Source organism: Nymphalis io, chromosome 18 (genome assembly GCF_905147045.1).
Source record: "Nymphalis io chromosome 18, ilAglIoxx1.1, whole genome shotgun sequence".
In the NCBI taxonomy this organism is placed as follows: Eukaryota; Metazoa; Arthropoda; class Insecta; order Lepidoptera; family Nymphalidae; genus Nymphalis; species Nymphalis io.
This window is the reverse complement of record NC_065905.1, coordinates 8,878,069-8,890,175: the sequence shown is the minus strand read 5'-3', so window position 1 is coordinate 8,890,175 and position 12,107 is coordinate 8,878,069. Positions and strand designations below refer to the sequence as shown.

The window sequence follows — 12,107 nt, the reverse complement described above, 5'->3', positions numbered from 1 at the left end:
AGCGGAAGCCTATAAGAGTCTGCTGGCTCATCGTTATACATGTGTACGACATATAGTTATTTAGTTTTTTTTAATTTTAAAAACGGAGCAAAAATATAAAACAAATTAAGAAACAAAATATTACTCAAGGCACGGCCGCACATGTCTGTGGAGAAATGGAATTAAAATAAAAAAAAATGTCGGCTGGGTTAAAATCTCCTCTTCTTTTAAGAAGTTATGGAGGATTATCAAATATATAAATTCTAGATTGGGCGTATTATCAGCTGATGGAAGATGCAAAAGTTTCGACAACAATGCAAATGGCTACGTTCGTTCTGAAGCAATTGCTGCTTGTTTGTTACAAAAAGCTAAGGATTCAAGAAGGTAATAAAATAATTTTATATATTTTGTGTATCATAGAAGATTCTTATTGGGCCTGTATTTAAGACTAATGTTCAAGCTTATAATAATTGAGTAGTGTATTCTTATCTTTCCTTACTTTTTTTTTTTGTTGAATACGTAGGCGCACGGTAATATGGGCCACCTGATGATACGTGGTCACCAACGCCCATAGACGTTGTAAGAAATGGTAACCATCGCTTACATTGCCAATGCGCTACCAACATTGGGACCTAAGATGTTACGTCCCTTGTGCCTGTAATTACACTGGTTCATTCACAATTTAAACCGGTACACAACAATACCGAGTACTACTATTTTACGGTAGAATATCTGACGAGTGGGTGGTACCTACCCAGATGAGCTTGCACAAAGCTCTACCACCAGTAATACATTTTGTTCTAAGTCAGTGTCTTCAGGCATTTAATCTATTTGAAATAATAAAACAATAATTTCAACAATCGTCTTGTAAATACAATGGTACATATATGTACATAACATATTCAAATATCAAGCAAATTATGATAAATAATAACAAATATTATAATACATAACTTGTGAATTTTTTTAAATTTCATTTAGATCGGCAGACTGGCCAATCGGCCACTTGATGGAGAGTTGTTACCGCCGCCTATAGACTGAAACTAACGTATCTGTAGTTAAAAAATACACTGGATTAAATACCTATCGAACCGGAAGGAACACAATATTGAGAGATGATGAGAGGGTGGTACCTGTCCAGACGGGCTTGCACGAAGACCTACCACCAAGTAAAATTATCTGATAAAACATCATTTTTCAGGGTTTATGCTCAAATCCTTCACGCTAAGACTAACTGTGATGGGTACAAAGAGCAAGGTATCAGCTACCCAGCTGGTGAAAGCCAGAAGTTACTCCTCAAGGAATTTTATGAAGAGTGTTCTATCCCACCCAGCACCCTCGAATTTGTAGAAGCTCATGGAACAGGTATGTATATGATATAAATTTGGGGAAAAACACAAAAATGTTTTTGAACTAAGCCAGAAAATACCACTGCATATAGACATTAAGAATAAAAAACAATAAACAGTATTTATATTTATTTATTTATTTGGATCTCCAACAGCTGTACGTAACACACATTCAAATCACTTTTTATATTAACTTAAAACTAACTATGCACAACCAATTACAGGAGAACACACCATTCACAAACACGATTACAAAATATACAAATCAAAAATAGAATAAAAACAGTAAATAAAAATATTTAAATAAAAAACAAAAAACAAAAACAGAAACAAGAAGTAGTAACTAATTACATTTTTAAACAAATTAACAGTTTATACTAAAAGAAACATCACATTTTTTCATGAACGATGAGAGCCCGTCACAACCAATGTCCAGTGTTACTGTGTTTTTTACACAATAATTATATTCTGGGGATATTCACGATATTGGAGCATTCTGTCCAAGTTTCGTTCGAGTGCAGTCAATTTTAAAGAACGGACATGGGTTGCGAGGTGGTCTTCTAGGAACATTAATATTAAATCTACTCAACAGTCTATCGTCATCGATTTTTTCATTAAATACTTTATAAAGCAATTTCATGTCCAGTAGAGATCTCCGAATCTCCAGTGGCTTCATTTAAAAAAAATCTAGTTTGTTTTTGTAGGACTCTAGCTGATTTGAAGCTTTAAAACGAAATACCAAATGTTTAACGAGTCTCTTTTGAACACGTTCTATTCTCTCAATATGGATCTTGTAAGCGGGGGACCATACTTGACAACAATATTCAAGTTTACTTCGTATCAAGCTATTGTACAGTTGTAGGATTGTTGATGACTTTTTGAAAACCTTAGACTGTCTTAAGATATAGCCAAGTAGTTTAAAAGAACCTGTTACTATTGAATTGATGTGCTTATCAAATCTTAGCGGATTTTCAAATATTACACCCAGGTCTCTAATACAATTAGTTTCTTTTAGATGTTTGCCCGAAATATTATATGAACTTAACAATGGATTCCTTTTTCTAGTAAATTTTATAAAATTACATTTGCTTGGATTACCACCATGTGATTAATTCTACACCATTGGACTAGTCTATCTAGATTATCTTGAAGAACAGCTATATCAGATTCTTTTTTTAATAACTTTAACAATTTTTAAATCGTCTGCAAACAGATATACCTGACAATTTTTCATGATATTTGTAATAATATAATTTCATGATATTTATCAATATAATGAAAAACAAGGGCCCTAAATTTGAACCTTGTGGAACACCGGAAGTAGCATGGAAAGGGTCAGAGCACTCCCCGTCAATAACGACTTTGGAATATCGATTGGAAAGATATGATTTACACCATCTCAGAGATGTATCAGAAATGCCAAAATACGAAAGTTTCCTAATCAGTATCTCATGGTCAACCTTATAAAATGCTTTGGAGAAATCAGTGTAGACTACATCTACTTGCAGGTTTTGTCACTATATATCACTATATGTATATTGTTTTGTTAATTTTGTTTTTTTTTTGTGACATGTGACGTGGGTTCGAACCCGGGCAAGTACCACTGAATTTTCATGTGCTTAATTTGTGATTATAATTCATCTCGTGCTGTACGGTGAAGGAAAATTTCGTGAGGAAACCTGCATGTGTCTAATTTCACTGAAATTCTGCCACATGTGTATTCCACCAACACGCATTGGAGCAGCGTGGTGGAATAACCTCCATACCTTCTCCTCAAAAAGTGAGAGGAGGCCTTAGTCCAGCAGTGGGACATTCACAGGCTTTTACTGTTCTGTAGTACAGTAAACAGTAGCATATTAACAGTAGCAAATATTTGTATGCTACTGTTTACTGTAGTACAGTAAACAGTAGCATACAAATATTTAATTTTATGAAGATAAGGCACACTAATGCATTGAAGTCAAAGCTTTGTAGATTTTTCAATGAACATTACATATAATTAGTTTGTTACGCAAAAATATTGTATATAAATAATACAAGGTATCATAGTCATGAAATATGAAATACTTATTTATTTATCTGCATAAATATTTTCATCCACGTGAGAAACTAATATATAACACTATGTTTTAAATGCATATCGATAAATAAGTACTTATTTCCCACCAGGTACAAAAGTAGGAGATCCCGAAGAACTTAAGGCTATTGATGAAATATTCTGTACTGGGCGATCTGAAACTCTTATGATTGGTTCTATTAAATCTAATTTGGGGCACAGTGAACCGGCGTCAGGTCTTTGTTCTGTTGCGAAGGTAAACAAAAATCGCATTGTAATATCCAAAGTATATTTATGTTTACAATTTTAATTTTAAGAAAATTTAAGAAGTAAAGTGCCTGTTTAAATTATCACTAGAATTCCTATTTTCTCCGCCACCTAAGCATAAAGCTTATGCAAATTCGTAGATGGTTCAATTAATAATAGCCTAAAGACTTTCAACTAGCTTTGTTTCTCGTACATACTGGAGTTTAGAAGCATCAACTATTTACCTGTATACGTACTTAACTTACATTGTAGTAAGTTCATTATTGATATTAGGTAAATATCTTTTTCGACATAAGATAACTTGATATCCTTCGCCTCCATGTACCGAAGCGTAAACACTAATCTGGTCACTTCGTTTGTTAACATTATTTTAGAATAAAAAATCTGATTCAGTCTGTCTTCAGCTGAGGGTGAACCAGAGGGTGAAAAATGGTTCACCATCAGCAGAATTTGACTAATTTCTTCAGCTAGAAAATAGCCAATGAAAAAAATGAAATTAGTGAAATAAGTTAGATTAGAACTATTTAGACCAGATGAAAGGCAATAAATCCGATTTCGATTAAAAAAGTTTCATATTATATAATAGCATAATATTATTTAGCTCTGCATCGCCTATAAGACAGGATATATTCCTCCGAATCTACATTACAAAACTCCAAGAGTGGGTATCTTACCCCTAACGGAGGGTAAACTCAAGGTGGTAACGGACAAGCAGTCTTGGGGCAGAGGAATGTCTGGTATCAACAGCTTCGGTTTTGGGGGTGCCAACGTCCATGTCTTGCTCAAGAATTTCGCGAGATCGAAGGTTTGTTTTCTATAGTCTATCTTTGTACTCTAACTTTGTACTTTTCAGTCTAACTTATACAACAATTTAAATACGCACTCGTGTAAATCGGCGACTTCTATAATTACATTAATATATAATATAGAAGTTTAATATTTACTGTGAGTGCACATGTTATTTGTTAAGTCAAATAAAATCAAAAACTGATTTAACATAGCGTTATTGATTGTCGTAAATCACCATCAGTTTGGAAAGTAACACCTCATTTTAAAACAGAGAGTCATTTGTGCTTGTCATTGTTATTGCCAATTGTCTGTATATAACATATATGTAATATTTGTAACAACTAGGTTAACAATGGAATACCAACAGATGATCTACCTAGATTGGTCTGTGTATCAGGTCGTACTGAATCAGCTGTGGCTAAGATTCTAGATGACCTTGAATCGAGGACGGTTGACGCAGAACTAGTTAGACTTTTACACGCGATACACGATGAAGACATCACGGGCCATGAAGCTAGAGGGTACACGTTGTTAGGTACGCATTTCATCACTTATTCGAAATTATATTATAAATATTAACAATGCATAGTTCATTACACTTCATATCAAGCGTCATAAAAGCTGACTAAGCACTTTGTTTGATGCATCTAATATCACAAATTACGTGAGCGTGGGGACAGACCCCTCGACCAATTATAATGTTAATACTGTCTTGTATACAAAGTCAATTAATGTTTATTGATATCGATTTTACATGTTTCTTTATTAATAAATAGTGTTTTCATTTATTTATTTTAACTAACCTTAATATGAAATATATTTTCTTTTAATAATTTATTAATATATTTTATTTATTATTATTGACTGAATTATTTATATTAAAGCCATAAATATATACAAATAAAAAATAAAAATAGTTACTGTACAAATCGTGACGCGTGGAATGTTGGCAAGAATGCTAGCAACATCTTTTCTTTGAATCGCATTTTCGATTCTCTGTTCGAAAAATGAACCAGCCCTCCTGTCACCAGTAGGTGATAAGACGAGGGTATATTTATAAAATTATAAAGATTTATAAAATTGTATATTATAAGCATTAACTTTTTCATACTCAGGTTCGACACCGATAAAGAGCGTGTCACTTGCTAGAAATATCCAATACTTCTCCCCTGTACGACGTTCAGTGTGGTTCATTTATTCGGGTATGGGTTCCGAGTGGCCAGGAATGGCTACACAGCTCATGAGGGTCCCTGTATTTGCTGCTGCTATTGAAAAGTAAGGAAAAATTAGATACTCTTAAGGAGGTTGATGAATTATAAGGAGAATTTTTCAGCACTGTATTTACCTTTAAAGGCAAATAATATTGAAATTAATGTTTATTTCAGTTACAAAATATATATTTGGTTCGATAGCTTACCTCGAATTTATTTGAACTATTTTCGTTCCATTCTGAATAAGCCTTTGCTTCAACCTCGCTAGTTATGAACAAACCATAATTTATTAAACTTCTTAATCTTTCCCAGATGCCACAAGGCTTTAGAGTCTAAAGGAATAAATTTGACCAAGCTGATAACTGAAACAGACCCTAAGATACACGACAACATCCTCAACGCTTTCATCGGTATCGCCGCTGTTCAGATAGGTCTTACGGATGTCCTGAAAGCTGTTGGGATTGAACCCGACTTCATTATTGGTAAGGATTCTAGCATTTTCTTGTCAGGAAAATACGACAATGAACTCCTGTAGTATGACGTGTTTCAAGTGAGTTTGTTTATTTGTTACGCATTTACGTCTTAACTACTCAACCGATCAGTATAATAATAGAAACTAATAAAAAAATAACTTTTTAATGCTGTGTTCACAGTGATATATAAATTTTATTATACTTGGGATACAACTATTAATTATAAGAAGATTATGTAAACCTTTCTCATTTATTATATTCAAGGTCACAGTGTGGGTGAATTAGGTTGCGCGTACGCAGATGGATGTTTCACAACGGAACAAATGATGCTTTCAGCATACAGTCGAGGTCTGGCTTTAATTGAGACTCAGTTTATTAAGGGATCTATGTTTGATGTGGGTCTAGGATATAGTGATGTAAGTGTATTTACTTTTTTTTAAATAGCTAGGTGGACGAGCATACCCTGTTACTTGATGGTAAGTGGTAACCAACGCCCATAGACATTCGCCAATACGCTATTATCCTTAGGATTTAAAATATTATGTCGCTTATGCTTTTAATTACACTGACTCACTCACCATTCAAACCGGAACACAACAATAACAAGTACTGCTGTTTTACGGTAGAATATCTGATATTACCCATTCGGTGGTATCTACCCAGATGAACTTGCACAGAGCCCTACCACCAGTAAAATTATGTGTTTACTTGATGTGTCTTAAAGTAAGCTCTCAAACACTTCGAATGTTAGCAGCTATAGATTTTCTTACTTTACAAAAGGAAATACACTAAACAATACTATAGTAGAACAAGAATTTGTCATTGAAAATTAAATCAAATAAGTTACATATAGTGTACAAAGTATTTTTTTTCGATACCTTGTTCTTTTGTTCTTCACAGATCAAAACAATAGTTCCACCTAAAATTGAAGTGGCTTGCTATAATGGACTTGATTCCTGTACAATTTCTGGACCAGCGGACCATATGAAGATTTTTATCGCGAAACTTGTTGCACAAGGAACCAAGGTCAAGGCAGTGCCTTCCTATAACATCGCCTTACATTCGCAGTATATCGCTGAAGCCAGTGCGTTTGTATTTTGTATGATTATATGAAAAATAACCATAAGATAGCATAAAAATATGTTTATTATACATAATTTTATAATATTTATTTGAACTTCAATCGGAAATGAAAATACCAAATCACTGTAGTTAAGTAATTTTGAAAATGAATGAAATTATTTGATGATGATGATGATGACGATGTCCTCCGAACCGAATACGGCCACAACGGCCAATCTCAAGAGAGATTAGTCAACCACGCCGGACATATGAGTATTAATGTTCACAAGTGTGTGCACAAACACAGATGCACTGTTTACTCCCTCACTCTTATAATCTTATAGATAGTAATCCGCTACGAATGGAACGATTTCAGCCGCAGGACACACGGCTTTACTTGCTTTCCGAGGCACAGGAATGTACTCGCTTCCAACTTCGAGACTCCGAACTCCTACTGGAATTTTCTACAGAAATCCAATTAAATCAAAATACTTAATTCAACATAGAAGCATTACACCTACTTATTAATAGTCAAATTAGAAACTACTACGAGGTTTGATAAAGATAATAATAACTGTTTATTAGCTCAACCTGGGATATGAGCCCAGCACCACCAGATCTGCGGCCTTATATTTGGCTTGCTATTAAATAAACATTTTGACTTCCATATACTTAACAGATAAATGTTCACATCAAACTATATAGTAATAAAATATTTTATTAATACCAAAACAGGACCAAAACTTCTTAAATACCTGAAGGAAGTGATTTCAACACCAAAAAAAAGATCAGAGCGCTGGCTTTCCACTTCTATTAAACAATCCTGTTGGAAAGACCCTAAAGCTGAGACGTCCTCAGCTGAGTACCACACCAACAGTCTCCTGGTATGTGTACGATATTTTAAAATTACAAGTTTTACCTGAAGTATACTGTTTTGAACAATTTTTGTTTGTAATGTAACAGCCTGTAAATGTCCCACTGACTGACAACTAACCCAGTAGTTAAGGTTCCTTTTCTTTTTTTTTTGGGGAAAAAAGCGCAATGTAGCAACGTGAAACTTACTGTACGTTGCTATATTGCAGGTTAGTGAGTACACATGGCAGATTTTCATCCACTCAACATATGCTGGTATCCTCGCGTTTTTTTCTTCATCCGATATATATTAGTAAAACAAATTATGCATGTGAAAATTAGTGGTGCTTGCCCGGATTTGAACTCGGAATCATCAGTTAAGATTCTCTTCTCCTAATTACTGGGCCACAAAAAATTTAAAAGACATACTCACGCAGCTAGACATACGCAGCAGCAATTTTACTTAGACTGAAAGTAAAATTTGCCAATCGTATAATGACAACAGTTGGTGTAAATAAATAGAGAATACGTTTCATACTCGTACTTTGTGATAAGCATATATTTTTATATATGTCGCAGAATCGAAGATAAGACGCCATAATTTTATTTCAACGCCATCTATTAGCAGTTCACAAAAACGTCAAGTAGTACGCTTGAGTAAGGTCGATACAGGATGCTAGCTTGTCAGCTATGAGTTGTTAATGTCATTTGACGTCTGACATGATGTTTCTGAACATTATCGTGCACTTCCCTTTGAAAAAGAACTCTGAGGTGAACGGTAGTTTTCTTGTAACGAACTTGCTGCGTTTCCATCAATTTTAATCGGCATCGATTAAAATTATTTTTATTGTTATTCTCGTAATTATCGATTGTAAGCGAACAAATGAACAATAGTTCTACGAGACTGAACTTTTATTTTGCGCCTACGACATGTCTGATAACGGCTCCGACAACGAATTGCTCCACGTGATCAACCCCACGCCATTATATATATTCAATGCCATTATAAAACTCACATCTTATAACATTTTTATGAATCCTCATTCCATAAAAGACTTCTAGGATAACAAACCTAAATGTAAAAGCAAGAAGAAAACCTCTCTCCTTGCCTGTGCTTTAATCATTTATAAAAGCAAGATAATTTAATATCTTACATATTGGATATTAATTAGTGAATTGCGCTAAAAATAAAATCAATTTAATATTTTCATCAGAGTCAAGTGCTTTTCGAGGAGACGGCTCGTTTAATCCCTGCAAATGCGATCACTATAGAGATCGCCCCACATGGTCTCCTGCAGGCAATTTTGCGTCAATCCCTCAAGGAAGATATCACTAACATTTCTCTTACTGAGATCAATCAGGACAACGTACAGGTTCTGTTTACGGCCCTGGGCAGGTAAGTTAATGATTTTCTCCAATCAACTTTTCAATAGTTTAATGTATTTATATGAAACTTATGGATAAAATATAATGCAATACAAATACTCTTTATTGTTCAGCAATAAAGTACCCACTCCTAACACAGCTGTTCGCTTAATTGGAAGGGAAAATAGGAATATTAGTAATTCCTTAAAAAAGGGGGATTACTAGTCTTCTTAAAAAAAGGTAATATTGCCTGTAAAGTTGTCCCCATGTAGAGATAACTAAATCTGCAATTACCAATTCAACTATCCTTAAATTTGCCATTGAAAAATAGAAATAATAATTAATAATGTATTTGCAGATTGTACGAAGCCGGTCTGAACCCACACTTAGCCAACATTTACCCGACTGTAAAGTTCCCAGTTTCCCAAGGAACACCGATGCTATCACACCTCGTTGAATGGCAACACAATGAGCAATGGTGAGTGTGTCTTAATAATAATAATTTGTCTTAATAATAATTTAAATATGTATCAATGTTTATTTTTACACTTTTTTGGTGTCTACGGGCGGTGGAGATCACCATCATTTGGTCTATTTACCCGTCCGCCTATATCTTTTTAAAAAATAATTCAAAACATAATACTAAAAGTGGGACATTCGCATTATTTAAATGTTTTCTTATATTTATTTTCTTTCATTTTATTTATAATTTATTTCGTGCTTGACGGTGAAGAAAAACATCGTGAGGGAAGGTGCATGTGTCTAATTTCACTGAAATTCTGTCACATGTGTATTTCACCAACCGTGGAGCGTAATCGAAAAGCTCCAAGCCTCTTCTCCTCAAAAAAGGAGAGGAGGCCTTAGCTTAGCAGTGGGACATTCACAGGCTGTTACTTTACTTTATTTATTTTAGGTACGTAACGACGTATACGGCCCAAGAAAAAGTTAAATCATGTGAAAGGACAGTCGTAATGACTCTTAGTGATGAACAAAGCGAGTTTTTGTTCGGCCACGTCATCGACGGTAAGATTTTATTTCAAGTCATATATAACTGTTTATATCGTGTTTATAATTTATACATACTTATAATTTTAGTATATATTGATAAATATAACTTATTTATTGATACATATGTATTTTATATTTACATTGACAGTTATTTATTAGTTTGTTTTAGTTATAGATTAATGTTATTTTATTTATTATTACAGCACCTACCTCATATCCCATGAGTTATTCCTTACACCGTTGGTTGCCTGGAATAGATCGCTATGCGATAAGGTCGCCAAAGTTGTATAATATATATTTTTAATATTTGTGGTGTTCAATAAAGAATAAATTAAAGTAACTATTTAAAACAGCGTTTCCAAATTTGTAAATTCCACTCGTGACGGAGCTGTTGGTTTAAAGACAATTTACTTTTAGAAATCCCTCCTCATTTGATTTTTTCATTTTCCATTCAAGCTATTCGAGTCTGTGGAACCCTCTTTTAATTGTAGTAAGACGTACACAATCACTGGCATAATGTTAAACCTTATTAAAACAACACTTTAATTAAGTATATAAGTAAAATAATCATGATCTCTCTTTCCAATCTAATAGATTTAATAGATCTTTAGTTTGTGCATGAAATTATTAATAGAGATATTTATAGCTCGGATTTGTTTCGTGGATTAAGTTTAAAAATGTCGGAAAAAAATAGTGGCCTACGCCGCGTACACCGATATTATTAATAATTTAATATATAAACGTTTTATATTAACCTTTAATCTTAGACGTCGTCCTATTTATTTATTTATTAGTAAGGGTCATACGATGACACGATGCATTCTGTCGTACGTAAAATGGTCGTACGATGTTTTAACAGGGGTATCCTAATAGATCGCATTACCATCGCACGATGGCTTTGTGCGGACATCAACTATACTGCGTTATTCTAATAATCGCTTTGGCTATGCTTTGGCTAATTTAATAATAACCAGTAATTAATTATTAATATCTTACCGGTTGAACATACATTCCGAAGCGATGGTAGATTGAAATTTATTTTTATCTTGTAATATGTAATGCTTGTAAGTCTAGTTGAATATACTTTTTATTTTGATTTTTCTTCTAACAATGATATTTTCACATTTCTATTGTAGGTCGTAATTTGTACCCTGCAACTGGTTATTTAGTGATGGTTTGGGAAACCCTCGGTATGACGATGGGGAAATTGTTCTCAGAAGTGTCCGTGGTATTCGAAAACGTTCGATTCCAAAGAGCTACAAACGTCCCTAAAGATGGAAACTTAGAGTTCATTGTAATGATACAGAAAGGAAGTGGATATTTTGAGGTTATTATGTCTTAGCATATATAACGAGTTCTTGGTTTGTATTTTGCAGGGACGCACCTAAAATAATTTTAATATTAAACACATTTCGGTTCATTCCGTAAAAGTAAACTGAAAATACCATTTAATAAATAAAGTTAATTTTATTTCTAACATTTTAATAAAAAGTTTTATCGAACAGATTGTTGAAAGCGGAGCATCTATTGTGACCGGACGGATATATACAAAAAAGGATGTTGGACAAGATTTCCGTGTGCTTCCAGATGAGCCTGAATCTACAGGACCCAATATTAAACACCTACTTACAAAGGACTTCTACAAGGAGTTACGTCTGAGAGGTTACCAGTATAGGTAATATGCACATTTCATTCA

The 12,107-nt window shown here is 33.8% G+C and overlaps 1 protein-coding gene across 1 annotated transcript in view; it reads left to right on the top strand.

Annotated features, from left to right (window-relative positions):
- Positions 1-12,107, top strand: part of LOC126775410 (fatty acid synthase-like) — a 34,095-nt gene that overhangs the window by 4,869 nt on the left and 17,119 nt on the right. The window contains exons 5-19 of the mRNA XM_050497303.1: positions 247-363; positions 1,181-1,344; positions 3,498-3,640; positions 4,253-4,456; positions 4,786-4,975; positions 5,556-5,715; positions 5,964-6,133; positions 6,389-6,540; positions 7,025-7,208; positions 7,922-8,070; positions 9,253-9,434; positions 9,762-9,881; positions 10,317-10,426; positions 11,548-11,738; positions 11,917-12,086. Of these exons, the coding sequence (XP_050353260.1) occupies positions 247-363; positions 1,181-1,344; positions 3,498-3,640; positions 4,253-4,456; positions 4,786-4,975; positions 5,556-5,715; positions 5,964-6,133; positions 6,389-6,540; positions 7,025-7,208; positions 7,922-8,070; positions 9,253-9,434; positions 9,762-9,881; positions 10,317-10,426; positions 11,548-11,738; positions 11,917-12,086 (2,406 nt within the window). The remainder of the gene's footprint in view (positions 1-246; positions 364-1,180; positions 1,345-3,497; positions 3,641-4,252; positions 4,457-4,785; positions 4,976-5,555; positions 5,716-5,963; positions 6,134-6,388; positions 6,541-7,024; positions 7,209-7,921; positions 8,071-9,252; positions 9,435-9,761; positions 9,882-10,316; positions 10,427-11,547; positions 11,739-11,916; positions 12,087-12,107) is intronic.